This window comes from Tribolium castaneum, chromosome 7, assembly GCF_031307605.1.
Source record: "Tribolium castaneum strain GA2 chromosome 7, icTriCast1.1, whole genome shotgun sequence".
Taxonomy (NCBI): domain Eukaryota; kingdom Metazoa; phylum Arthropoda; class Insecta; order Coleoptera; family Tenebrionidae; genus Tribolium; species Tribolium castaneum.
This window is the reverse complement of record NC_087400.1, coordinates 128,221-151,415: the sequence shown is the minus strand read 5'-3', so window position 1 is coordinate 151,415 and position 23,195 is coordinate 128,221. Positions and strand designations below refer to the sequence as shown.

General features: G+C 39.8%; 11 protein-coding genes across 19 annotated transcripts; 6 read left to right on the top strand and 5 right to left on the bottom strand.

Moving 5' to 3' along the window:
• Positions 1-57: 57 nt before the first annotated feature.
• mats (mob as tumor suppressor) lies at positions 58-1,471 on the top strand. Of its 2 annotated transcripts, XM_966682.4 has the most exons (4): positions 59-217; positions 267-433; positions 485-876; positions 926-1,471. In XM_966682.4, the coding sequence occupies exons 1-4, from the start codon at positions 204-206 to the stop codon at positions 1,004-1,006; spliced, it is 654 nt and encodes a 217-aa protein (XP_971775.1). In that variant the 5' UTR covers positions 59-203; the 3' UTR covers positions 1,007-1,471. The 2 variants fall into 2 exon arrangements, with proteins under 2 accessions (XP_064214149.1, XP_971775.1); XM_064358079.1 differs by having other exon boundaries at positions 58-217; positions 267-876.
• Positions 1,472-1,646: 175 nt separating this feature from the next.
• LOC660514 (heterogeneous nuclear ribonucleoprotein H) lies at positions 1,647-4,296 on the bottom strand. 2 transcript variants are annotated; one of them, XM_008202102.3, is made up of 6 exons: positions 4,167-4,296; positions 3,751-4,003; positions 3,562-3,702; positions 3,264-3,402; positions 2,168-2,555; positions 1,647-2,112 (listed from the first exon to the last, which is right to left on the bottom strand). In XM_008202102.3, exons 2-6 carry the CDS (start codon positions 3,998-4,000, stop codon positions 1,891-1,893), a joined length of 1,140 nt encoding a protein of 379 aa, XP_008200324.1. In that variant the 5' UTR covers positions 4,001-4,003; positions 4,167-4,296; the 3' UTR covers positions 1,647-1,890. The 2 variants fall into 2 exon arrangements, with proteins under 2 accessions (XP_008200324.1, XP_971832.1); XM_966739.4 differs by having other exon boundaries at positions 4,058-4,192.
• ND-SGDH (NADH dehydrogenase (ubiquinone) SGDH subunit) lies at positions 4,295-5,073 on the top strand. Its single transcript, XM_966792.5, has 3 exons — positions 4,295-4,436; positions 4,486-4,697; positions 4,752-5,073. The coding sequence occupies exons 1-3, from the start codon at positions 4,391-4,393 to the stop codon at positions 4,995-4,997; spliced, it is 504 nt and encodes a 167-aa protein (XP_971885.1). The 5' UTR covers positions 4,295-4,390; the 3' UTR covers positions 4,998-5,073.
• A 59-nt stretch (positions 5,074-5,132) lies between these two features.
• On the top strand, positions 5,133-6,888 carry LOC660632 (polyadenylate-binding protein 4-like). Its single transcript, XM_966848.4, has one exon. The coding sequence runs from the start codon at positions 5,133-5,135 to the stop codon at positions 6,828-6,830; it is 1,698 nt and encodes a 565-aa protein (XP_971941.1). The 3' UTR covers positions 6,831-6,888.
• Positions 6,889-7,262: 374 nt separating this feature from the next.
• On the bottom strand, positions 7,263-8,157 carry LOC660687 (uncharacterized protein). Of its 2 annotated transcripts, none has more exons than XM_008202106.3 (5): positions 7,997-8,157; positions 7,870-7,949; positions 7,603-7,824; positions 7,456-7,558; positions 7,263-7,416 (listed from the first exon to the last, which is right to left on the bottom strand). In XM_008202106.3, the coding sequence occupies exons 1-5, from the start codon at positions 8,064-8,066 to the stop codon at positions 7,298-7,300; spliced, it is 594 nt and encodes a 197-aa protein (XP_008200328.1). In that variant the 5' UTR covers positions 8,067-8,157; the 3' UTR covers positions 7,263-7,297. The 2 variants fall into 2 exon arrangements, with proteins under 2 accessions (XP_008200328.1, XP_971992.1); XM_966899.4 differs by having other exon boundaries at positions 7,263-7,410.
• A 6-nt stretch (positions 8,158-8,163) lies between these two features.
• On the bottom strand, positions 8,164-12,049 carry LOC103314895 (uncharacterized protein). 3 transcript variants are annotated; one of them, XM_008202103.3, is made up of 5 exons: positions 11,887-12,049; positions 8,991-9,115; positions 8,818-8,945; positions 8,420-8,766; positions 8,164-8,375 (listed from the first exon to the last, which is right to left on the bottom strand). In XM_008202103.3, exons 1-5 carry the CDS (start codon positions 11,978-11,980, stop codon positions 8,179-8,181), a joined length of 891 nt encoding a protein of 296 aa, XP_008200325.2. In that variant the 5' UTR covers positions 11,981-12,049; the 3' UTR covers positions 8,164-8,178. The 3 variants fall into 3 exon arrangements, with proteins under 3 accessions (XP_008200325.2, XP_064214148.1, XP_972100.1); XM_064358078.1 differs by having other exon boundaries at positions 8,164-8,366; XM_967007.4 differs by lacking the exons at positions 8,164-8,375; positions 8,420-8,766 and adding an exon at positions 10,712-11,822 and having other exon boundaries at positions 8,929-8,945; positions 11,887-12,014.
• A 121-nt stretch (positions 12,050-12,170) lies between these two features.
• LOC658639 (RNA-binding protein 1) lies at positions 12,171-14,028 on the bottom strand. 4 transcript variants are annotated; one of them, XR_010334956.1, is made up of 5 exons: positions 13,879-14,028; positions 13,568-13,825; positions 13,428-13,517; positions 12,709-13,045; positions 12,171-12,484 (listed from the first exon to the last, which is right to left on the bottom strand). XR_010334956.1 is itself a non-coding variant. In XM_015984198.2 (4 exons), the coding sequence occupies exons 2-4, from the start codon at positions 13,774-13,776 to the stop codon at positions 13,009-13,011; spliced, it is 336 nt and encodes a 111-aa protein (XP_015839684.1). In that variant the 5' UTR covers positions 13,777-13,825; positions 13,879-14,028; the 3' UTR covers positions 12,171-13,008. The 4 variants fall into 4 exon arrangements, 2 of the variants coding, with proteins under 2 accessions (XP_015839684.1, XP_967049.1); XR_511772.3 differs by having other exon boundaries at positions 12,772-13,045; XM_015984198.2 differs by having other exon boundaries at positions 12,171-13,045.
• A 22-nt stretch (positions 14,029-14,050) lies between these two features.
• LOC660856 (uncharacterized protein) lies at positions 14,051-14,623 on the bottom strand. Its single transcript, XM_967057.4, has 2 exons — positions 14,466-14,623; positions 14,051-14,416 (listed from the first exon to the last, which is right to left on the bottom strand). The coding sequence occupies exons 1-2, from the start codon at positions 14,621-14,623 to the stop codon at positions 14,104-14,106; spliced, it is 471 nt and encodes a 156-aa protein (XP_972150.2). The 3' UTR covers positions 14,051-14,103.
• A 31-nt stretch (positions 14,624-14,654) lies between these two features.
• On the top strand, positions 14,655-16,101 carry LOC658767 (uncharacterized protein). The gene is made up of 5 exons (XM_962389.2): positions 14,655-14,795; positions 14,847-14,960; positions 15,035-15,372; positions 15,464-15,607; positions 15,662-16,101. Exons 1-5 carry the CDS (start codon positions 14,759-14,761, stop codon positions 16,004-16,006), a joined length of 978 nt encoding a protein of 325 aa, XP_967482.1. The 5' UTR covers positions 14,655-14,758; the 3' UTR covers positions 16,007-16,101.
• A 293-nt stretch (positions 16,102-16,394) lies between these two features.
• Positions 16,395-21,254, top strand: Pcl (Polycomblike). The gene is made up of 6 exons (XM_008202107.3): positions 16,395-17,076; positions 18,663-18,817; positions 18,880-19,052; positions 19,101-19,296; positions 19,351-20,372; positions 20,419-21,254. Exons 1-6 carry the CDS (start codon positions 16,695-16,697, stop codon positions 20,666-20,668), a joined length of 2,178 nt encoding a protein of 725 aa, XP_008200329.2. The 5' UTR covers positions 16,395-16,694; the 3' UTR covers positions 20,669-21,254.
• Positions 21,255-21,307: 53 nt separating this feature from the next.
• On the top strand, positions 21,308-23,153 carry CCDC151 (Coiled-coil domain containing protein 151). The gene is made up of 3 exons (XM_967161.4): positions 21,308-21,431; positions 21,478-22,751; positions 22,805-23,153. The coding sequence occupies exons 1-3, from the start codon at positions 21,350-21,352 to the stop codon at positions 23,033-23,035; spliced, it is 1,587 nt and encodes a 528-aa protein (XP_972254.2). The 5' UTR covers positions 21,308-21,349; the 3' UTR covers positions 23,036-23,153.
• Positions 23,154-23,195: the final 42 nt, after the last annotated feature.

The following is a 23,195-nucleotide window of genomic DNA, read 5'->3' as shown; positions in this document are numbered from 1 at the left end:
TGTTAATTATTACGTTTGTTTGCGCCCAAATTACGCGAAAAATTCAAATGTGGCGCTTGTTTTTGACAATTGCCATTCCAAGGTCACGAAAATTGTACCGATAAGACTTTCATCGTGAATAATTGTTTCTGGTCGATGGATTATGGGTTTATTTCCTGTGATTGTGTCCCATTTTGCCTTTGAGTGAGTTGAGCGCAGTCACGATGAGTTTCCTTTTGTAAGTAGCCCCCCAGTCCCAGTGCGCCCCTTTACCAGCCCCCTTGTAGCGGCAGCCGTTCGTCAAAGACGTTCAAGCCCAAGAAAAACATCCCTGAAGGCACCCATCAGTACGAGCTGATGAAACACGCTGCTGCCACTTTAGGTTCTGGTAATTTGCGTTTAGCGGTGATGCTCCCCGAGGGCGAAGACCTAAACGAGTGGGTGGCCGTCAACAGTATGTACCCCTTTTGTATGCACCCCAAAATACAGCCCTCTTGTTCCACAGCCGTTGATTTCTTTAACCAAATCAATATGTTGTACGGGACCATAACAGAGTTTTGCACTGAAGAGAGTTGTCCCATAATGTCAGCGGGCCCCAAATATGAGTACCATTGGGCCGATGGGCACACTGTTAAGAAACCCATCAAGTGCTCTGCGCCCAAATACATCGATTATCTCATGACATGGGTGCAGGACCAACTTGATGATGAGACACTTTTTCCCTCGAAAATCGGAGTTCCATTTCCGAAAAATTTCCTCTCGATTGCTAAGACTATCCTTAAGAGACTTTTCCGAGTTTATGCACACATTTACCATCAACATTTTAGTCAAGTGGTGCAATTAGGGGAAGAGGCACATCTTAATACCTCTTTCAAACATTTTATTTTCTTCGTGCAGGTGAGGAGAAAATTTGGGGATTTCCACAATTTTTCTGTGCTTTTGACAGGAATTTAGTTTAATTGAACGACGAGAACAAGCCCCCCTTCAAGAATTGATCGATAAATTGACAGCAAAGGAAGCACGATGAAAATGAGGGAAGTGCCACTGGAACAGGGTTAGGGGGCACTATCTACAGGGTGTTCCGTCTAAACCCCACATTAGAAGTTTTAGTAGTTCGAATAATGATAGTCATCTGAAAATTTGTATACAACCATATCTCTTGGGTTCATTGAGCAAAATTCAACGGATTATGGCTGAGTACCAACTTTCAAATAAACATCTTTGTTAGAACTTTCAATACTACTAACGTGGGGATTAGACGGAACACCCGGTATACTTAAAACAAGATAACAACTTATTTATTGCACTTAACCACGTAGGAAACGACAATTTACTACTACTGAGTGTTGTTTTATCAATGTTTGTTAATTAAGCTTCATTTTTTTCCTATATTATTATTTATTATATTTTTGTTCCTGTTTTTTTCGAGCCTATGATTAGGTTTTTTTTGTATTTTATTGACCACAATAAATTGCGCTTTTATTCGATTTCACATCTAGTCGCTTGCTTGAACGAAATTTCTAACCATGTATATTATAAAACTATTTTTAGAATCAATATACACGTTCATAGATGTTCAAGTGTTACTTTTGTACCGCAAACCTCACAGTTGGCTAATAATACAGATTCTTGTAATTAGTTTAGGGAGGATAATAATACTAGGAAAATTACTCGAATTAATAATTTATTTACTAAAAATTAATTCATTTATAAAACTGCTTAATTACAATTAGTAATGGAGGGTAAATTGGATTTCTCATCCGAGTAACCTCTGAAACAGAAACAAACCAAACCTTGGCCGGCGTTTTGTACGTCATTTGAACACAACAATACAAAAATAAGAATCCAAATTTAAGTAAAAAAATATTCCTAGATAGATAAATACTTTCAAAGTCTTGTTTTTTTTTTAAACTAAACCCTTCTCCGTCCGGTAACGTAACCGGAATTTCCATTATCAGCCCCCGCCGAATTTAAAAACAACTCAATATATCTATGCTGCATGTGCCCCTTGTCTTTACTCATTGCCCTCATGGCGTCTTCATGTGAGGCAAATTCAACATCTGCCTCACCGGAAGCCCTTCCGTTGTGATCTTGCAACAGTTTAACATTAGTCGGAACAATCGGTTTGAAAAACTACAATCAATAAATTACAAAAAAAAAAATTAAAGTGAGATTATGTGTAACCCACGTCGGTAATATCGGCCGCTGTGGCTTTAAACGGCAGCCCCCTCATATGCACACAATGCATAGTTCTGTCGCCCGTTTGATTATTCGTCTCACTCCAGGAGTCAATCTCGTAGGGGCTTCGCCCCCCACGTGAATCGCTTCCATTGCTCCAAGTTGATGAACTTTTCTCGTAATTATTGTAGTCAGAATTAACACCTTTAAAATTGCGTGAACTGCGTGATTGGAATCGGCTATTTGAAGACGACGACCCAAAACGATCACCACGGTCGTAAGGACTTGGACGTGAGTTGTATAGCCCCCCTGAATTGGAGGAGCCCCCTCCTCGACGATTATTGTACCCCAAAACGCTGTTTACTTCCGATAAACTGCTCCTGAATATTTCGATGTATCTAAAGGGGGCACAAATGCGGCGCGAATTAGCGACACGATGGTGTAAGGGGGCTATGGTGTGATGGGCACTAACTTACCTCGATTCGGGCGCTTTCACATTTATTTTTATTAGTATAGAAAAAAACGAGTGACACATTCTCGGGTCTTTTATCCAAATTTAAAAAAAATCATATCTTCCTTAATATAAAAGATACATATTTGAAACAAAGACACTTTTTTACAGAGAATTTAATAATCATTCGTTTAGTTCTAATAATAGTTGTATGTTAATATGTAGTTTCGCCGTAATCGGCAGTCAAAAGTTGAAAAAAAGTGAAAATGGAAACCTTTTTTTGCGTTTTTCTCGGAAACTGTAAGACTTAGAGCAACGAACAAAAATCCATCTGATAGCGCGCTATTATTCATAACTCAAAAACTAAAAGTTGTAGAGCAATGTGGTTTGTTCCAGTGAATTCTAGGACTCATTTTACATGTTATTCCGGTTTTTGCTTAAAATTAGAGTAGCCATTTTATTTTTTTTAACTCACTCTAGCAAAGTTTAATGGTATTTTTCTATGATTTAAGTGCCTTCGTTTCAAATGTGTATCTTTTATAATGAGGAAGGTATGAATTTTTTAGTCTTGGTGAATTATTTGTCAAATAAGTGTGCAGGCGCCAAAATAACCAACAGATAAAAAAGGGAGCCCCCATTCCCTCCCGTACCCCACCTGTGTCCAATTTTTTCGCGATGTTTCAGCAGAGCTTTCTCTGCCACTTCTTTGTTAACAAACTGTACGTAAGCCTCCCCTGAACTCCGCCCTGAGTAGTCAGTCAGTAGAGTTATCCCATTCGGTACTATCTCCAACCCTACCCAAATAACCCAATCAACCCTTGAACTCAACAACAACACACGAAAAAAATTAAAGGAGAGATAGATTCAAGTAAAGTGTGAAAAAAATGTAATTAAAATTTTCTCGCGACTTTTTCGTTCGTTTTAACCCAAAACCAAAAACGAGCCAAACGTACCGGTAAAAAATTGCGCAATCTCCTCCTTGGAGCACCCGAACGGCAGCCCCCTTAACCTCACACACCCGTCATCGTTGACGCCGTAAGTCGGGCCCGACCTTTTAATCACCCAATCCATCTCGGCCTTGTTCACCTTAAAAACTGCACGAGGCAATCAATCAACGCACACTACAGCCCCCCAAAACCCACCCTCAATGTATCTGCTCCCTATGTGCTCCCTGTCCTTCCTCAATGCCGAATTCAAATCGTCCTCACTCTCAAACTCGACGAACGCCTCGCCGCTGGGGCGCCCCTCACGTGAGGACGTCATGTGAATGCCAAGTTTACCATTAAACACTTTACAATTCTTGAAAAACTTGAGGATATCTTCGGTGGTTGCCGACCATGGCAAACCGCGCAATTTCACTATGTACCCCTCCTCGTGCTCACTCAAAGACATGACCTGCGGACAACACACACAAAAATGCAAAATCAAACGCACTTTTAGTCAATTTACGCGAATTAAACCCTATTTACAAATACGCCAAAATGATGCACACAAAATGGCGAAACAAGTGACACCAAAAGCTGCCAACACACACTAAACCGAGAAAAATTACACTCACAGAACCTTAAATAGGCAGAAACTATAATGTATTTCATCATTTCTTCTAGAAAATATAGCGGACACCTTATTTATTTTTTTAATGAATAAAAAATTGTAAGAGAATGTAAGTGATACATGGGTTGGCAAACCTGACGTTATGTCACACTAGTCATTCGTTTAACCACAAAATAATCACAAAAACACGATTAATTCTCATTTTTGCGGTGTTTGGTGCCGTAGACGATGATTTTGAGTAAATTGCGCCCGCTTTTGGGGCAAAAATCTCTAGGTGAGTGTCAATAATGAACAAGGGGGCTATTACATAACCCCGTTTGTAGCGCTATGGCGCCCCATGTCCGACCACCGCGTGTTGCCCATCCAGCCCTCGCGCTGGCAATGGACCAAATTCAAGGACTTGTTCCACTTTTACATAATGTTGGGGGTTATACCGTTGGGGCTGATCACTGCCTATGCGAACGTTTTTATCGGTCCAGCCACCCTTAGTGAGATTCCTGAGGGTTACACGCCCAAATATTGGGAGTATTACAAGGTGCAAAGTTTGTGGTTGTGTTGGTGGAAAGTGAGGTTATGTCAGTTGTTTTAGAGCCCCATTACGCGTTTTTTTGCCCGTTATGTTATGACGAGCCCCCAGCAAGACTATGAGAAGTACTTGGCGTATTTGTTTATGGAGAATGAGAAGCGGCAATTGCGCATGTTAGAGACACAGGTTAAGCAGAAAATTGCCGAACGGAGGGACTATCAGGCTTATTATTACCGTCCGGTTATGGCCAAGTATCACAGGCTTCAGCGCGAAGTGTCCGATTATTTAGAAACAATCCGGGGGGAGTAAAACTGTAAGAATAATTGTAGTAGCCTGTGCAAGGCGTTGTTAAGGTTAGTCAATAAACAAAGAAACAAACAAACAACTTTGTAAAATTGTGCAAAAACCAAAAAAATACGTCTATTAAATTAGTGTTAAGCTGAAATGACTTCCCGTCAAGGAATCCTCTTCCCGCTAACGTCTCTGTACGTTGGTGACTTGCATCCGGACGTCACCGAAGCCCTACTTTACGAGAAATTTTCCCCGGCTGGTCAGATCCTGTCTTTGAGGGTTTGCCGCGACTCAAGAACCAAACAAAGTTTGGGCTATGCCTACGTGAACTTCAGTCAAACCATAGAAGCTGAACGGGTCCTGGACACCATGAACTTTGACCTCCTGAAGGGGAAACCCATCAGGATAATGTGGAGTCAAAGGGACCCCTCGTTACGCAAGTCGGGCATTGGTAACGTATTTATCAAGAATCTGGACAAAAGCATCGACAATAAGGCAATGTACGACACTTTTTCGGCCTTTGGAAACATACTTTCGTGTAAGGTTGCCATTGACGACGATGGTGTTTCAAAAGGCTATGGTTTCGTCCATTTCGAGAGTATCGAAGCTGCGAATAAAGCAATCGAAAAAGTCAACGGTATGCTCTTGAACGGCAAAAAAGTCTACGTCGGGAAATTTATACCGCGCGCCGAACGCGAGAAAGAAATCGGCGAAAAATCCAAGAAATACACCAACGTTTACGTGAAAAATTTCGGCCGCAATTTAACACAGGAGCAGCTGTACGACTTGTTTAAAAACTACGGCACCATCACATCATGCGTGGTCATGGCCAACCCAGACGGGACGTCCAAAGGTTTCGGCTTCATCGCCTTCGAAGAGCCGGAAAGTGCCGAAAAAGCCGTCACCGAAATGAACAATTACGAACTAAACGGCACAAACTTGTACGTCGGACGCGCCCAAAAAAAATCCGAACGAATCAAAGAACTGAAAAAATGTTACGAACAAATGAAACTCGAACGGTACAATCGCATACAGGGCGCAAATGTTTACATTAAAAACCTTGACGATACTTTCGATAATGACCGCTTACGCAAGGAATTCTCCCAGTTTGGGGCCATCACATCAGCGAAGGTCATGACTGAGGGTGGGCGGAGCAAAGGTTTCGGTTTCGTTTGTTTCTCCACCCCGGAGGAGGCGTCCAAGGCGATAACGGAAATGGACGGGCGTATGATTGGCTCAAAGCCGATTTACGTGGCGCTTGCGCAGCGTTACGAGGATCGAAGGGCGTATTTAAGTGCGCAGTGTATGCAAAGGATCCGGCATCAGACGATGTCGCCGCCTTTGACCACGCCTCAGTTTCTTATTCCCACCCTTCCGCGGTTTTACAACCATATGGCACAGATCAGGCCGACGCCGCGTTGGACTGCACAAGTGCCACGTTTGAATGGGACCTATAATATGCCCCTCCTACCGGCAACGCCCTATAGGTCGACGTCGCGTCCCCAAGTTCAGATTAATCGAAGCGCGAGGCCAATTACGGGGCAACAAGTGCCAATTGCGAGGCCGAATAGTAAGTATACGGCCAGTGCGCCCCCACGGGGGGTCAGTGTGGGAGTGGGGAATGGGGGCGATCCGGGGGCGGATGATAAGAGGATGTTGGGCGAGAGGATGTATCGGGTGATTGAGAAGACGTATCCCGAGATTGCGGGGAAAATTACTGGGATGTTGTTGGAGATTGATATAAGTGAGCTGAAGGCTTTGGTTAATAATGAAGGTTCGCTGAAGGCGAAAGTGGAGGAGGCGGTCGCTGTGTTGCAAGCGCATAATAAGGGGTTGACGGTGCAGGATTAATTTTTAAGTTGTTGCAATTTATTTAATTTATGTATTAAATGTTAATTTTTTCAATTAATTTGGTTTGTTTCACAAGGTCGGTAAAGAAGGACTCTGTTGCAATTTTACGCTGAAAAGCGCTTCAATTTAACTATTTTTCACGTATTTGAATATTTGTTTCTTAATTATGGGGGTAGTCATCCGGGAATTGGAAAAAATTGTGACAAAAAACGCGAAATAAGTGTAATAATTTGTAACATAACCTCGATCATAATGTGTAAATATTGGCTCAATTTGTACAAAATTGTTCGTAAAACGTAAATATTGCTAGTAGTTACGCAAATGGGGCAAAAATAACGCACTGAATACGGAATTAATTGAATAATTTAAAAAAAATTGCCGGTAAATAGGGTACCTATGACCTATGACTGGTCCAAAAATGAAAAACTTGCATACAATAAATAATTTAATTCATAATAAGTCAGTCACTAGAATATTTTTTTCGTCCTCATTGGAAGCAACGACTCCTTTGCATAATTGAAAAAAGTGAGCAAACCGTATTTTCGTTTTTTGGAAAAATAATTGGAAACGACGTCACTATCTGAAACTTTAACACTTTACCTTCAGTCTTACATGTGTTAGTTACCTTTCTGTTCACTTATCGTAGGCAAAACACTGTCATTTGCTGATAAAGACACGAATAATGCAAACGGAACTAGCCATAACCACAGCACAAAATACGCCATGACCTTGAAAAAATACTTGAAACTTTGACAATTGGTTTTGGTTTTACCTCTGAAAATACGTAATGTACGACGGCAAAATACGTAAAAGCGAAATAATGGTTCAAAAGTAGCAAAATGACGGCGGAAATAAATTCCGGTGAGGTGAGAGAGACGCAAGGGAAGTGCCTCAAAATGCAGAAATGAGCCACTTGGGCCAAAACCCCACACACAATCATGTATGTGGGGAATCCCTCAAATAGCCACAAACACACGTAGAGCACGGTTATCACCTGAAATTTGTGTCTAATTTTTGGGGGCGATTTAAACGAATTTACCGTATTGGCCCACCAGATGCATTTTTTCGCTATTGTTGAATACTCTTCGACTAGTTCGGCTAAGTAATAAAGACCTGCAGCTGGGTGAGAAGTGAGGTTAGGGACGAAGCGTTCCGAAAAAACTCACCGATTGCGATCGTTACGAAAACTAATTGTACTATTATTGCTAAATAACTGATATATGCTAAAAACCACATCGTTTTTACGTTATTTGTTCGATTTACATGATTTTACGAGTAAATTTGTCAGTTTAGTGACACAGTATTACCACGAAGATGTCAGTAAAATCACTAGTTTTTTTTTAATTCTTTATTTTCGATTAAATTCGTTCAAAACAGCAAAATGTTGATAAATTGTTGGAGGCAAATCTGGTGAATGCACCAGCCGGGCAACTTGTACGTTTAACCCAAACAAAGTGTTGTAAAATATGCGTTCTTCCTTTTTAATCCAGGGCCTGCGTTCGTCCCCAATCTGATACGGACTTACGTGAATTCTCACTTGAATACCTACAATTGCAAAATAAAACAATAGGAAAAAATAAAAAACGCACCAAATTTTGCCAAAGTCTCCAAGATCGGCCTGGAGGTGACCCAAGTGTTCTTCCCCCCACTGTGTCCCCCATCCAACCAAAACATAGTTTTGATTTTCTCCACAAACTGTGTTTTTTCTCCCAATGTGTGAAACTCGTAAAGAAATTGGTTCAAAACCACGCAACCTTTACTAAAACCGATTAAAACCAAATCAAGGTCGCTTAAACAGTCCTGGGACAATTTTTCCAAATTTCCGATCATGTTTTCAAGATGCTCAACAGCGTGGTGCATTGGTGTGTGTTGGGGAACCCCACAGTTGGCACAAGGGACGAAGTTTTCGAAACAACTGAACGTCTTATACTCCATTCTGATAATAAATGTGGTCACAAACAAATGCAAAAAATCGGGACTTTACCACCTCGCAGGTCGAATTAAAATCACGTGTGAGGCGGGGAATGCATTTTGTAGGATTTGACTCGTGTTATCTAAACTCCAGTCGAGGTAGTTTTTATTATCTCGGTGGCTTTGCATGTTCTCGGTAAAGTCCTACAATTGGTGTTTTTTTTTGGATTTTTTTCAAAAGTGGCAAACCTGAATATCACCTCCGAAGTAAATCACGGCGGTTTTGTTCCCATTTTGAAGCGGTCGGATGTAAATGACGTCGTTTGTTCTATTTTCGTATCCATTCACATTGAGATACCTCATACCAATACAATCTGGAAGTATGCCAATGAATATTTTTCAAGCACAAATTTACGTAAAACGGGGAAATTTTAACTAATCACTACGGCCGGAAACCCAGAACACACAAAAAAGCTTTATTCTAGATCAGAATATTTTTTTAATAAAATTTTCCACTATAAAATTTTAAGCAAAATATTTTAAATTTTTTATTCGTGTGAAAAATTGATATAATATGTAAAATGAGCCGCTGAATTCAATGGAACAAACCGCATTGCTCTACGACTTTTAGTTTTCGAGTTATGAATTTTTTTAATGAATAAAATTCTTCACTATGACAAATGGCTACCCTAAATTTAGGCAAAAAATTTTAAATTTTTAATTCTTGTGAAAAATTGATATATTATGTAAAATGAGCCGTAGAATTCAATCGAACAAACCGCATTGCTTTTATGAATTTTTTTAGTGAAAAACTTTGATCGCCTCTGTAGCCGGAACCGTTGCCCGGAGCGGCTCCGGGTTTAGACGAAAAAATAGCTAAAATTAAGCGCTATCAGATGGTTTTTTGTTCGTTGCTCTAAGTCTTACAGTTTCCGAGAAAAACGCAAAAAAAGGTTTCCATTTTCGCTTTTTTTCAATTTTCGATCGCCAATTACGGCGAAACTATTAGAGTTATCGAGAAACGGAAAAATGGAGGACAACCGGAATAAAAAACTCTACAAAATGGCATAGGACTCAAGGCGATATCTCGCAAAAAAATTTTCAATTTTCAAACGCCGATTACGGCCAAACTAAAAGAGCTAGGAGAAAACGCTTTTTTAGATCGGAAAGAGAACATCAAAATCTATAAGATAGAATCGGTTTTAGTTGATTTAGAGACACTTTAAAAATTGACCGATTTTAAGGGGGGGGTGTTAACTTTTTTTTAATTTTTTTTATTTTCTCATTTCTGGCTAAACTATTCGAAAAAGTGGAACTATTTTGATCCATACCTATGCAAAATGATCCGGGGAATCGATTGGCATCGAGAAAATTGCCAAATTCCCAATAGTTTTTTAGTTATGAATTTTTGAGTATATGATCTAATTTTTGCTTTTATTTGCATTTTCTCGAAAACTATAAGTCGGACAACAATAATCTTTTTTGCAAATGATAGATCATTAAAAGAGCTTTCCAAACATAGTACACATCATAGGGTTATCTCTAATAGTTCCGGAGCTATTGCTCGAGAAATGTTCCGGGTACCCAAAATCGACAAAAACTGCGACGAAAATTGAAAAAATCAAACATCAAAAAATCGAACATATGGACTTTTTGTGGACTTTTAACAACTTTTGTGGGTTGTTAAGACATGTAGAAGTCCATAAAAACTTACTGGAGTGAGTTTAAAAAAAATTTTTTTTCACCTCTTTAAAGGTAAGTGTATAACTCAGGAAATTTTAGCAAAAAAATTGAAAATTTTAAAACTCGTGAAAAGTTGGTACAATACAGAAAATGAGCCGCTGAATTCACTGGAACAAACCGTTTTGCTCTACGACTTTTAGTTTTAAAGTTATGAATTTTTTTGTTGAACAAACTAGTTTAGAAGAAAGTTAGACAATTTCTTGCCTAAAAACCGGAAAATTGCTTACTCTGGCCGGAAACACAGTTTCCAAATAATCCTTTACTTATAGAACTAAGAAAACACTCACAGAACACACAATAATTAAAAAAACAAAACAAAAAAAGTAACACAAAAACCACTAAAACTGGTCTTTATATCGATACTTCCGACACCACTCCTCAATCCTCACTCTCGTATCCTCCAAACACTGTCTAAAATCCTCCCTAAACTCCTCAACTTTCACCCTCACTTCTTCCCTCATCAAATTGAAACACATGGCCACTAACCCCATCCCCACCAAAATATAAATAAAATTAATCACAAGTTTCGATTCGTTTCCATTTTGTGAGGCAGTTCCAGGGACAAAGTCCCCTAAACCCAGTTTACAAAGACTGGTAACGCAAAAATAGGCACTGTCTAAGTACGTCCAATGCTCCCATTCGGCAAACATGATAGCCCCCGTGAGAATATAGCCCCCCATGACCCAAAGACATGCTGTAGTGGGGACCACAATCCTCTTATGCACCTTCTCCTCCCCCCGTTTCGTACTACATTCGTACAACTTCGTATAAACCCACTTGAAACACCCAGCCAGGATTTCCCCCACGTTGAGGAAATACAGCACAAATAGGGGAATCCCAAACACGGCGTAAACCACCGTTGCGAATTTTCCCCAACCGGTGCGCGGCACTAAATTCCCGTACCCGATCATTGTAATGACACTTAAGGCGAACATCAAGGCGGCTGGGAACGTCCACATTTTGCCCCCGTCGTGTCCATTGTACCCCTTTTTAATCACGAGAACCATTTCGTTTTGAAAATTCTTCAACTTCTCGTTTGTGTCAATGAAAAATTCAGTTTGGTTGAAAACGTTAGTTTTGCGCGCCACTAACCACAACAAACGCGTGTAATTCCCCCGAATTGAAGCGACTCGAGTGACGGAAGTGTCGTTAAATGTCGACTCGAGTCGGCTGAAACCGACTGCCCCTATTAGAGTGTAACACACAACAAGGGCCCCAACGCCCACTTGCGAACACATAAATGCGATAAATTTGCGAAAATAGTCTTTGATTTTTTCGCGAGGGTCCGTTTCGGGTGTGTAACGACGGCGAGGCATGGTGGCAGACTGAGGAAAGCGGCTAAAAATAGCCCCCGGAATTATTTGCCTGGTAGTCAACCAGTTATACACAAGTTCACACTTACCTGTTGTGAGGCTTCGTCGCCGGACTGAGGGCTCGATTAGCGACTTCAGAGCGGTTCTAAAGCCTTTTGAGTGGGTTATTACACGAAAAAACATAAATTCTGGGAGGTTTGTTTTGGTTAACCTCTATAATAGTGTCTCAAGCAGTGTCGCCAACCATGACACCATAAGGTACCAAGTTCAAATTAAATTATTTGAAAAAAAAAAAAAAAACTTTCTAACTTAAATTTCTTCATATCTGAGGATTTTTCCGTTTTATTAAATTAAAAGGAAAAAAATTATGCAATTGTCTCCAATAAAATATTGTTTATTCACGACAAATTATGGGTAAACCCTTACAGTGTGACTAACATTACAAAAAAAAACTCGTTTTTTGTACAGAATCAACCCACATTCAAAACTGAACGTTCACATATAAAGAAAATGTCATTAAAAAAAGCATGTAAATTACACAATGTTTTAGTAATTGAATACATAATGAGAGAAGAAAAAATAAGTGTATTTAATTCTTAGCGACGATCTCTGGAATCTGATCGGCTGCGTCTATCCCTGCTGCGTGACCTTGACCTCGGCGAGCGCGACCGTCTGGGTGACCTCGACCTATAAATACAACAATTTTCATTTGAACCACAAAAAAAGCGCGAAATAAAAATAAAATTCCCCTAAAGAAAACGTAACGAAAACAAACGAAAATCAATCAACATCTTACGATGGGAATTATTATTTTTTGAATGAAACCAGGCACAAACATCTCTAATGACATATACATTGAATATAGCGGGTGTTTCGAAAATGATTGCCTGCCTGCAAAATTGATACATTACCCTAGCCGCCAATCATTTTGCGAGCAACACTCCGTTTATATTATATTGTAATTAAAATCCCACCAATTAGAATGAAGAAAGGAGGAGAATTTAAAGTTGGTTGTAGTTGACACATGTCGTTGATTTTTGGTTGGCTATCAATTTTTGTTCAACCACGTGAGACGCGTGCGTGCGTTGGTTGGTTTTTTTTAACACACTGATTAGCTGAAGTGAAGTAGCACCACTGATGGTGGATGTAGCTTAGCTGTTGTTGGGTGTGTCGATGTAAGATGAGATGTGTGGCCGGGGAGGGGGTGGGTCTCAGTCGGAGGGAGAAAACAACAGCAGTGGCGCTGCCCTGCAACGTGCGCCAAACCACTTTAACTGCTGCCGACGAACGCGGGATTTTTTACATGCATCATTAACTCAACGAGGGGAAATACCTTACCATGACCTATGTACTGGAAACCACAATTCTTGGGCTCTTACCAACTCCACAACGTTGTTTCTAAACCTCTTAATAGTCCACACAGAAGAAAAGAATAATAAAAATAAAAGTTCCCAGCCTTACCAACTTATAACAGAACCACCAAAGTCCATTGGTCAACTTACCTTACTTTGAAACCTCTACCGCTACAAAAAAACCTTTAAATAGGAGCGCCCCCTTGAGTTAATGACACATTTTGATCAAAATCTTGAACTAAAAACCTGCTCGCTACCGTGTGCCCCTTGTTACAAACCTGGAGTATCTCATGGGGCCACGTCGGCCTCCGCCCCGCCTTGATCGTCCATTGGACATTTCAACGCGAACGCGCGTCCCACAACAACGCCTTAAAAAAACACATTAAAACAGATAATAAATTAACAAAAAAAAACGCACGTTCCATCGAGGCCTCGCACAGCGTCCTCCGCATCGCGAGGATCCTCAAACTCGACGAACGCAAATCCTGGGGGGTTCCTAGCGACCCAAACGTTCCTCAAAGGCCCATATTTGCTAAAAGCGCTCTCGATTTCGTGCTTACTCGCCGATGAGCCCAAATTACCGACGTAGACCTTGCACGATAAATCCCATTCGCGATAACGAGACATTTTTGCAGGAGATGCGAGGAAAAACGGGTTTTTGGGTGAAAGTACGCCCCTGGTAAAAATTCGTGTTTCACGCGCGGATTTTCACACAGTTGGGACACTTACCGTAAAAACTGCACAAAACGAGTGAAACTGACACGATTTAGACTTAATTATAGAGTAAAAATTGAGATAAAATAAACGTGGACAACAACGCAAAAGCGTCCTATTTTTACAAAATGGCGGCGATATGCGCATGCGCACGGTCCAAACTCAAGGCGCCAAATTCAAAGTCTAATCAATAAAAATAATTTATTAGGAATAAATCAATACAAAACGTAATTATTACAATCACATGTCGACTGGGGCGTTTGAAACCTCAGCCAGATCCTGTTTTGCTTTTAATTTTTCGCGAATTAACTCAGCCATGGCCTTTTGTGTCCGTTTGGCTAACTTTTCGAGTTTTTTCTCAACGTCACGTTTCAAATCCCAGTCGGGTTGTCTCGGAGCAAGTGACGAAATGTCCAATTGATCAATAACCATCTCACCTTTAGCCAAATCGAGCAAATCCTTGACTTCGTTCCGCACATCAATTGATTCACGTTTTGTGACTAAATGCTCATTCAAATTCTTATCTTGTGGCCTGTAACTGCGAAATTTCGGCCTGAAAACACAAATAAGCACACGAAAAATCGCCTTTAGGGCTGTTTTACGTTGGTAGAGTTTGTGCGGCGTCTTGGTCACTTTTCGTATCGTTGGACTTGTCTTCACGTTTGCGTTTAAGTGATTTTAAGCGTTCCTGTCTTTTGCGTGCTTGTTCCTCCAAACTGTTCACTTCCTCGCTCATTTTTTCGCTTTTTGAGATCGTCATAACCCGACTTTTTTGGGGATTTTGGTAGGACGGTTAATGCGAGTTGGTGATTAAATGGCGGTGTTGTGTCAAGTAATTGGGAAAAAAATTTTGATTTTTGGGTAATTTGACGATTTTTGTGACACAAATTGCGAAATGATGGACAACAGCAAGGGTGGGAACAGCGATGAAGGTGATTTGTTTCGGTATTTTCCCTTTGTGGCAAATGAGAATTTTCTTCTAGAATATGCGTCCAAATCCAAGCAAAGTAACGTATTGCCACTTTGGGGCAACGAACGCACCATGAATTTGAATCCTTTGATTTTGACAAACATACAAAGTTCGCATTATTTCAAAGGTAAGCCATTTTAATCTAGTAGTTGTTGCATGTCAAATGTCAAAACCTTAACCTTACTATTGGTGCCCCCTTAGTCAATCTTTACGAATTGAAGACGTACCACGAAGTCGTCGATGAAATCTACTACAAAGTTAATCATTTGGAGCCCTGGGAGAAGGGTTCGCGTCGCACTTCGGGTCAAACGGGTATGTGCGGAGGGGTGAGAGGTGTGGGGGCCGGAGGCATTGTCTCCACCGCCTACTGTCTCCTCTACAAACTGTTCACGCTAAAACTGACCCGTAAACAACTAAACGGCCTCATAAACCACTGCGATTCGCCCTATATTAGAGCGTTAGGTTTCATGTACATTAGATACACTTTGCCCCCAAAAGATCTCCTGGAATGGTACGAAGATTACTTAGAAGATGAAGAGGTGCGTAGGAACAGGTAGAGTGCCATCTATCGTCGTTGAAATGCCTCATTTTTTGTACTATTATCAGAGATTTTTTATTGCAATTTTACAGGAATTGGATGTTAAAGCAGGAGGGGGGCAAATGATGACCATTGGGACAATGCTGAGGCAATGGTTGGTCAAATTGGAGTGGTTTTCGACGCTATTTCCACGAATTCCGGTGCCTATACAGCAGAAAATTCAAAAACATTTGGAAGTAATAATTGGGAAAAAAACCAAAAATTGGGGATTTCTACGTGAATTTTTTTAGGTTAGATTCCCTCCATATGCTATCAAAGCAGCCGCTGCTGCTGCTGCTGCCGCCGCAGCAGCTGTTGCCACGGCAACAACCAATGAGAGACCGAGAAACACGGAGAGGGAACGTAATGATTGGTCGCGTGACAGAGACAGACATAGTGTTAGAGAAGATATAAGAAAGGATTTTTTGCGCGATAATGAGAGAGAACGAAGAAGAGACAGATACAGGGATGACCGACGACATGAGAAGAAAATCAGGGAAAGAAGTCGGGAACGTGACAGAGACAGAGATAGGAGTCCCCATAGGGGAGACAGAGACAGGGAACACAGCAAATACCGAAAAGGACACCATAGATAAATTTGTTTCACTTTCTCACGTTAGAATTACACTTAAGTACACTTTACAGAATTTATTTTTTGTTTTGAGTTTTTTAATAAAGTCTTTTTTCCTAATACTGAGTTTTGAATTTTTCTTTAAACATATATTTAACTACCTTAGCAACTAACGGAGAGTAAAAATTTAACTGACTGGCCTTAATCCTTCGTTTCCATTTTGTAATTGTTATTTTGTATGGTTGGCAACGCAAAAATACGAATCAAAATAGCGTAGTTGCATTTAAAGGTATAAAACGTTTCGTTTAGTGGTTATTTCGGATCGCAAGTCTTTAAATAAAGATTATTGTATTTTTATGGCCATGTGAGCGCGTTCGATGAGCAATGTTGGTGTCAGTTGGTAGTATTGTAGTTTTGTGTTTGTGTTCGCGGCGCCCTCTGTTCTTCCTCCAAGTGTCATCGTGTGAAAATGTCGTTAATTTTGAACAAAATCGCAGAAAATTTCGTTTAAATTGAATAAAGTGTGTCGTTTTGTTCGTTTGTCGTGCTTGTGCACACATTTCGTGTGCCTTTTGTGTGCTTTTTGCTGCGTAAAGTGCGTCAGATTCGTGCCGATCCGTTTGGCGCGCTTTGACCAAACAAGAGTCGTTTTAATGGCCGCAAAAGCACCACTCAATTTGGATGGACGTTGAGGGGTTGTGGGCAGGGGGCGCATGTCTTGGGCTGTGATGGCGTGCCCCAAGGCGAAGAGCCGCAAGGCGGAGCCCGACTCCACCACCAAGGAGGCCGACTTTGGGCCCGGTCAGGACGTGCTGCTCAAGCAAAAGGACGGCAGGTACTATCTGGGAACGGTGGTCGAAGTTGATGGGGCCAGGGAACGGTGTCTCGTCAAATTCGGGGACAATACGGACAGTTGGTCGAGTTTCAAGGATTTGACCAAGTTGAGTCAACCGCAACAGGAGGATCTCTTGTGTGTCGTTTGCAAGAAATCCACGCCCAAAAACAACACCGAAATCACGGTCTGTGATAAATGCGGCAGGGGGTACCATCGCAAGTGTCATCAGCCCGAAATTCCCAACGAATGCCAAAAAGAAGGTAAAAGGGGGCCCCCATTATGTCACACTTTGACAGGTGACAGATTGATGGTTACCTATTGTGTTTTTTTTTTTAATTTTGTGTCTTAATTATTTATTATAAGAAATTTAATTGGAAAAGTTACAAGAATTCGTTATGGTTTTTGTAAAATTTTGTTGATTCATCAGTAGTTAACATTTCTTGGATAAAATCGTACGTTCCGTATCAGATAAAGTCGTCTTAATTACATTTTTATCACACTAATGTTAGTTTGCAATTGCACGATTATTCATAATCTTTGTGAAAGAAATGTACAGGGTGCCGCAATTTGGATGTTCGATTGTAAAAACCTTATAAACTTAGAAAAAAAAGTTGACATTTTAGCGAAATCTTAAAAAAGACATTGTACAGGCACTATTTTCAGAGAATCTAATAATGTTATCAGCGATATTTTTCAACCATTCGTTTAACTGTATTAACATAAAGTTGTATTTTTTTAAATGGGAATCATAAAAACTATGAAAATTGTATTCCCCAACAAGTATTTATAATTTAATGATTTTTTAAACGCTAATTAATTCAAAAACAGCATAATAAATTTTTATTAGATCAAATTTTTGCAATTAATAAAAATTATTTGTTTTTATATTTAAAATGGCAAGCTTACGTTGTCATTCTATTTTCCAATTTTAAACAAGAAATGTCGGAAGAAGAAAAATCTTATTAATTGTATGATTGCGTATCAATAAAATTTTATTTTACAAAAAAATGTCAATCCAAACACCAAAATCAAATTCCATCTGCGGTTAAAAAATATCAACATTATCACCTCCATTGCACTTCACTAAATCATGAAAAAGTGGCATCAAATGGTAGTGACACATCGTTTGCAATTTTCTGCACAGTTTTTATGTAATTAAAATCTGCGACGCTCGTATATTTTGTTAAATTGAAAATAACTTTAACATAGCTTATTTTTATAATTTCACATTTTTTTACTTTAGTAACCGTTCACAAACTATCTAGATTATTCACACCTTTTATGTGAAATAATTTTTCCATGGCCAACTACTTTCAAATATTTTAAATATATTTTTATCAAAAATATATAAAAACATCAAACCATATTTATATTGTTTCGAGTTCAGAAAAAAAAATAAGCTTTTCGAAAATGTCATATCCAACTATGATTCTCATTTAAAAAAATACAACTTTATATTATTACAGTTAAACGAATGAGTAAAAAAAATCGCTGATAACATTATTAAATTCTCTGTAAAAAAGTGTCTGTATAATGTCTTTGTTTCAAATGTGTATCTTTTATAATAAGGAGGATATGAATTTTTTAATATTTCACTAAAATGTCAACTTTTCTTTATCAGTCGAAAACAAAAGACGACAGCGAAATGCGGTTTGGCCAAAGTTATTTTTTTTTTACTAGTTTTTCTCTAAACCTCTTAATTTCGGAGATCCCGTATTCGGACATCCAAAATGGAGCACCTGTACACATGACAAGAAAATGCGTCATCTGGTGGTCAATTCCGTAATTTCTCTTGTGCGTTTTAGCGGGAAAATGAAATATTAATAAATGTTGGTTTTGTTTCAAGATTCAGTATGGATGTGTAAAAGATGTACAAGCAGCGAACCACATAGACTGAAAAAAACTGATTCAAAGCATTTGAAGCGAGAATCTCGAAATGCGGCTTCGTCAAGTAGCGACAGTCGTTTTATTGCTCCAATTACAAAAGTATTACCTTACGATGTGAGTTGGTTTTGTGTTATTGAATAATTTTTTTTCTTTACAATTTTGTATAAAAATTTTAGTTAAATTCGCTTACATGGGACACATATCATCGGGTAAACGACGAACACATTTATTGTTATTGTGGTGAAAATGGCGAATGGTACAAACAAATGTTACAATGTACAAGGTGTAAACAATGGTTTCATGAAAGGTGTTTGGATTGTCTTCAGTATCCGTTATATTGCGGCGACAGGTAGTTGAAAAAATATTGTATTCAGTGTTTGATTGGAATTTTTTAAAGGTTTTATGTGTTTGTTTGTTCGATTTGTAATCACGGCAAGGAGTTTTTAAGACGTTTGGAAATGAAATGGGTTGATCTTGTTCACTTGATGCTTTTCAATCTCACAGCTTACAATAGTAAAAAGTATTACGATTTGGACACAACTGTCATTCCTTATATTAATGACAATTGGCATGCCTTACAGCTACCACCAAAGGTGCGTCAAAATCCCCAAACCCTCAATTTTCCTAATTAGGTTTTTCCCCTATAGATCGTTTCAGTGAGTAAATCAGAACGTCGTGACAACATCCTGTCAGTTCTCACAAACAATCGAAATCGTTTCAAGTGCGGTCGTGAAATAAAAAAACGCACCACAATATGGGGGCTGCGTGTGCGTTTACCGCCGCCCGCCCCCACCGTAACCCTAAATTTCAATGGGTGTATCACGGAGGAGGAGCTACGTGAGGTGTGGCAAGGTAATCGCCGCCTACAATTCCTCCCATTTGCTGAAAATGGAGGCGTGGTCGTGCCGTGTGATAATCATATGCGTGGTCTTATGATGGGCGTGTCCTATCAGCAAAACGGTAATCGTTCTGAAACCGATTCGCCTTGTCCCAGCCCCGAAAGGGAGGAGCCATTGCATTTATTGGCCGGTTGTGCGAAAAAAACCGTCCCATTTTCGAATATTACGGGTCAAAGGCGTGGCAAACGACGCAATACGACGACCAATGACGAAACCGAACGCTATTTAACACGTTTCAGTTTGGATAGCAGTAAGAATTATAAAAGCGAATCACTGCCTTTGACTCCGCCTACTTCTGTTTCGGCACCGCCTACACCGCCCGCCTCCGGTTCGAATTCACTTCTATCGGATGATTTTTCCGAGCCATTGTTGAAAAAAGGCGGCGGTGAATCATCAGGTGATGAAACGTCATCAAAAAGCACACTTGATTTAATAATACCGCCACCGAAAGATTTCGAAGGTAAAAATAATCCATTTTTGGCGTTACTAAGGGGCGGGGATGAGCCGAAAAAAAGGCGGAGCAAAGATACAATTACTTTACCTCTACCTTTAACGGCTGTGATACCAGGCAAACCATTAATGCGACCGAAGAAACGCCAATTGAGCGAAAAAGATATTTTTATTGGACCAAATGGTGAAGTTAAAAGGCGGCGATTAAGGCGGGGCCGATTTGAGAAAACAGCCAGTAAAACAGCAGCGGTTCTGCCGGTCAGAACTGATTCAAAGGAATGGGGACAACGAGGGACGGAGTTTGCATTAAATGGGCGGAGGTTAGTATAAGTGTTACCAAGCAATGTTGTTATGTTTCCGGTTTAGGTTGCGACAGCGGCCCGAGAAGGCGGTGCCAGAGAAGGAAAAGGCGGGGCCAACAACAAAACCGAGTCCAGTCAAACAAGAGCCGGAGATAAACATGGACGATTTGAAGAGTTCAGTAAATATTTATTTTGGGGCGGCGAATCGGATCGCAGCAGGCGAGAGGTTTGCGGTTAAGGCGAAAAGGGTGGGTCCGAGTGGAAAACTGGAGTTTTTGATCGAGTGGGAGGGGCCTGGCAACGGAATGACTTGATTGATGACCAATCAAATTGTGTTCATGTGACCATTAAGAGGCGGTGCTTTGTAAATAAAATTGTAGAGTGTATGTGTGTGTGTGTGTGTGTGTGTGTGTTGATGGTCACAGATTTATTATTTTTTTGGACAGTTCCTTGCACGCGAAATAGTTGGACTACATCATTACTTGACTTGAAAACTTCCGATTTGCCAAAGAGGCCGATTGTTTTTTCGCTAATCAAATAACTGCCAATGTTGAGTCACTGCCAATTGTTTTTTTTTTAATTTTTGTGTGTTAAACATGTAATCCAACTGAAGTTGTGATATAAAACGAGAAAAAGTTAGGGAATTTTTTATTTGGAATTGTAATAAATGGCCTTGACATTTCTATACAGGTGCATTCAGTAATTATTAGTTGGGACATTAAGTTTGTCACCCCCTTTATATTTTTTTGTCTTTTTATTTCTATCTTAAGTATGTAGTTAATGAGACTGAAATTATTTTTACTAGTTTTTATTCACACTTGACGTTTGTGAAACGTCATTTTCAGTCAAAATTTGTATTTTTATTAACAATTATTGTTAAATAAAGCAACTTGTATTATATTTGTGGTGTTTTATTTTTTTGCGTTGGCAATCCGATAATCATTCGGTGGGAATTTTAACTCAAAGTTTGATCAATAAATAGTGTTTTATTTAAAATGAAGCCGAATCAGGATGATTTAACCCCAGCCGAGATCAATAAACAAATGTTGGAGATAAAGAAAAAGATCCAACTTTCCGGTAAGTGTTAAAAAAGCCAAATTCCGCGTAAAATCAGATTGATTAGAGGGTCAAAGAAAGGCAGCATTTGAAGACTGTGAAGCTGAACGAAAATCAAACACTGACGAGATTCACAAGCTCAAGACTGAAATCAGAGAATTGGTGAAAAAATTGAAAGAAAAAACCCAATCAACTGCTGCTCTCATCAAAACTTACAAGAAACTCGAATCATTACTTGGGCCAATCGATGACAAAAGCACGTCCACAATTGAACAATTGCTAGATTTGCAAATTATCGACAAATCCAAATGCTTAAACTTGGTCAATTACAAAATTAAAAAACGCCAGAAATTACTAACACAATTAGGCGAAGAATTCCAATTGTTACAATCGGAGAAATCTCTGCAACAAGTCGTTGAAAAAGTCGATAAACCGGCGAAAAAAGCCACATGTGAACTTCAGAACAGTATCCACGCTGTTGAGGTCCAACTGAGGGAGGCAAACCACATTTCCGCCCGTTATAAAGACGTGAAAAAGTCACTGTTACGCGACTCGGCCCGTTTTGAGAGCAATATCAAGCGAATTGAGGAGGAATTAGCGTTGCAAAATAACGACATTACCGAACTGCAACACGTAATGAACGAAGCCACGAAAAAACGGAGCACAGCACGTGGACACCTCCTTCGAGAGGAGAAAATTGCAATGTCAAGTGCACATTTTAGAGATAGACAAACTGTGGAAGGCCAAAGATTGGTTACGAGGCGAAAACAAGAGTTAGAGTTGCTGGAAAAACGTATTTTCCAAGTTGTGAAAGTCGCAAGAGTTGAGGAAATAATTGAGGAGGAAAATGAAACAATGCTCACAACTTTATCACCACCGGAGGAAGTTTTAACTCGGGCTTTCGAGGTTTTGAAGAAAGCGACAGGGGCCACTAACACCTCGGAGGTTTTACACAAATTTAACATGCAAAAAGACACCTTAGAACGGCTTATTTTGCTACGGAAAAAATCAGAAAGCGAGAAGAAACAACTCGAGAAGAATTTGGACGATTTAAACACGCAATTGGAGTTTTTCAAGTACGCTGAAGTGAAGGAAACTGAACGCAAGTCGCTTAAAATGGAACAAATGCTAAGCCAAATCGACGAAATCAAAAACATATCACTCAAAACCAACAATTTGAAACTGGTGAAGGATAAGACGATTCAGACGATTCTCCGATCTGTTCAAGAGTTACAAGCTTGCATTAACCCGATTTCGGTGCCAGAAAGCAACGTTTTGGGCACTTTGAAGTGCATTAAGTCCGATTTGGCCAAAATTATCCGCATTGAAAACGAAGAAAACGTAGCTTTTTTAACACATTTTTTACCATTCCTTGTAATAAATTAATTTATTAGGTCGTTAAACTTGAAGATATTGAAGAAAAGTGGTTGCCGGGACCGTACAGTGGCCTAGTACGTAGAACTCCAATTCCCCAGCCCGGGACTTCCCCGGCTCCTCCTCCACCTCCCACGGGATCTGAAGACGAGGAGGAGGTCCCGTCCAGGACTTACTTGAAACGTCAAGCCCAATTAGTCGTCGATGCGAAGTCACGGCGCAAAAATATTCGAATTCCCGCAAAAAAATAAAGGAAGTAAAATTTTTTGTGTAATAAATTTGCAAATAACTATGTGAAAATTTTCCGCTGAAAATAACAGTTAGACGCAATTACGACATAAACTGGGCACAATAAACAATAAAAATTCACGCAGCGCGAAATTTGAATTTTTTGTTTGGCGCGATTGGTTA

Excerpts from the sequence above, each read along its gene's own strand:
- ND-SGDH (XM_966792.5), top strand. The coding sequence starts at position 4,391 with ATGATTTTGAGTAAATTGCGCCCGCTTTTGGGGCAAAAATCTCTAG. Across the intron at positions 4,437-4,485 it reads TTTGGGGCAAAAATCTCTAG|CGCTATGGCGCCCCATGTCC; the intron begins GTGAGTGTCAAT and ends CCCCGTTTGTAG. Across the intron at positions 4,698-4,751 it reads AATATTGGGAGTATTACAAG|AGCCCCATTACGCGTTTTTT; the intron begins GTGCAAAGTTTG and ends CAGTTGTTTTAG.
- LOC658639 (XM_961956.4), bottom strand. The coding sequence starts at position 13,776 with ATGTCTCGTTATCGCGAATGGGATTTATCGTGCAAGGTCTACGTCGGT. Across the intron at positions 13,518-13,567 it reads GTGCGAGGCCTCGATGGAAC|GCGTTGTTGTGGGACGCGCG; the intron begins GTGCGTTTTTTT and ends TGTTTTTTTAAG. Across the intron at positions 12,485-13,427 it reads GGCCCCATGAGATACTCCAG|GTCGAGGTCACCCAGACGGT; the intron begins GTTTGTAACAAG and ends TTGTATTTATAG.
- LOC660514 (XM_008202102.3), bottom strand. The coding sequence starts at position 4,000 with ATGTCTTTGAGTGAGCACGAGGAGGGGTACATAGTGAAATTGCGCGGT. Across the intron at positions 3,703-3,750 it reads AGGGAGCAGATACATTGAGG|TTTTTAAGGTGAACAAGGCC; the intron begins GTGGGTTTTGGG and ends TGCCTCGTGCAG. Across the intron at positions 2,113-2,167 it reads CAGCGGCCGATATTACCGAC|TTTTTCAAACCGATTGTTCC; the intron begins GTGGGTTACACA and ends TATTGATTGTAG.
- LOC660856 (XM_967057.4), bottom strand. The coding sequence starts at position 14,623 with ATGACGATCTCAAAAAGCGAAAAAATGAGCGAGGAAGTGAACAGTTTG. Across the intron at positions 14,417-14,465 it reads GCCGCACAAACTCTACCAAC|GCCGAAATTTCGCAGTTACA; the intron begins GTAAAACAGCCC and ends TTGTGTTTTCAG.
- LOC660687 (XM_008202106.3), bottom strand. The coding sequence starts at position 8,066 with ATGTGGTTTTTAGCATATATCAGTTATTTAGCAATAATAGTACAATTA. Across the intron at positions 7,825-7,869 it reads GCATCTGGTGGGCCAATACG|GTGATAACCGTGCTCTACGT; the intron begins GTAAATTCGTTT and ends CACAAATTTCAG. Across the intron at positions 7,417-7,455 it reads TACGATAAGTGAACAGAAAG|TTTCAGATAGTGACGTCGTT; the intron begins GTAACTAACACA and ends AAAGTGTTAAAG.
- mats (XM_064358079.1), top strand. Across the intron at positions 877-925 it reads ATTTTATTTTCTTCGTGCAG|GAATTTAGTTTAATTGAACG; the intron begins GTGAGGAGAAAA and ends TGCTTTTGACAG.
- LOC658767 (XM_962389.2), top strand. The coding sequence starts at position 14,759 with ATGATGGACAACAGCAAGGGTGGGAACAGCGATGAAG. Across the intron at positions 14,961-15,034 it reads AAGTTCGCATTATTTCAAAG|TCAATCTTTACGAATTGAAG; the intron begins GTAAGCCATTTT and ends GTGCCCCCTTAG. Across the intron at positions 15,373-15,463 it reads ATTACTTAGAAGATGAAGAG|GAATTGGATGTTAAAGCAGG; the intron begins GTGCGTAGGAAC and ends GCAATTTTACAG.
- LOC660632 (XM_966848.4), top strand. The coding sequence starts at position 5,133 with ATGACTTCCCGTCAAGGAATCCTCTTCCCGCTAACGTCTCTGTACGTT.
- Pcl (XM_008202107.3), top strand. The coding sequence starts at position 16,695 with ATGTCTTGGGCTGTGATGGCGTGCCCCAAGGCGAAGAGCCGCAAGGCG. Across the intron at positions 17,077-18,662 it reads CAACGAATGCCAAAAAGAAG|ATTCAGTATGGATGTGTAAA; the intron begins GTAAAAGGGGGC and ends TTTTGTTTCAAG. Across the intron at positions 19,297-19,350 it reads CCTTACAGCTACCACCAAAG|ATCGTTTCAGTGAGTAAATC; the intron begins GTGCGTCAAAAT and ends TTTCCCCTATAG.
- CCDC151 (XM_967161.4), top strand. The coding sequence starts at position 21,350 with ATGAAGCCGAATCAGGATGATTTAACCCCAGCCGAGATCAATAAACAA. Across the intron at positions 21,432-21,477 it reads GAAAAAGATCCAACTTTCCG|AGGGTCAAAGAAAGGCAGCA; the intron begins GTAAGTGTTAAA and ends CAGATTGATTAG. Across the intron at positions 22,752-22,804 it reads GCATTGAAAACGAAGAAAAC|GTCGTTAAACTTGAAGATAT; the intron begins GTAGCTTTTTTA and ends TTAATTTATTAG.
- LOC103314895 (XM_967007.4), bottom strand. The coding sequence starts at position 11,800 with ATGCCTCGCCGTCGTTACACACCCGAAACGGACCCTCGCGAAAAAATC.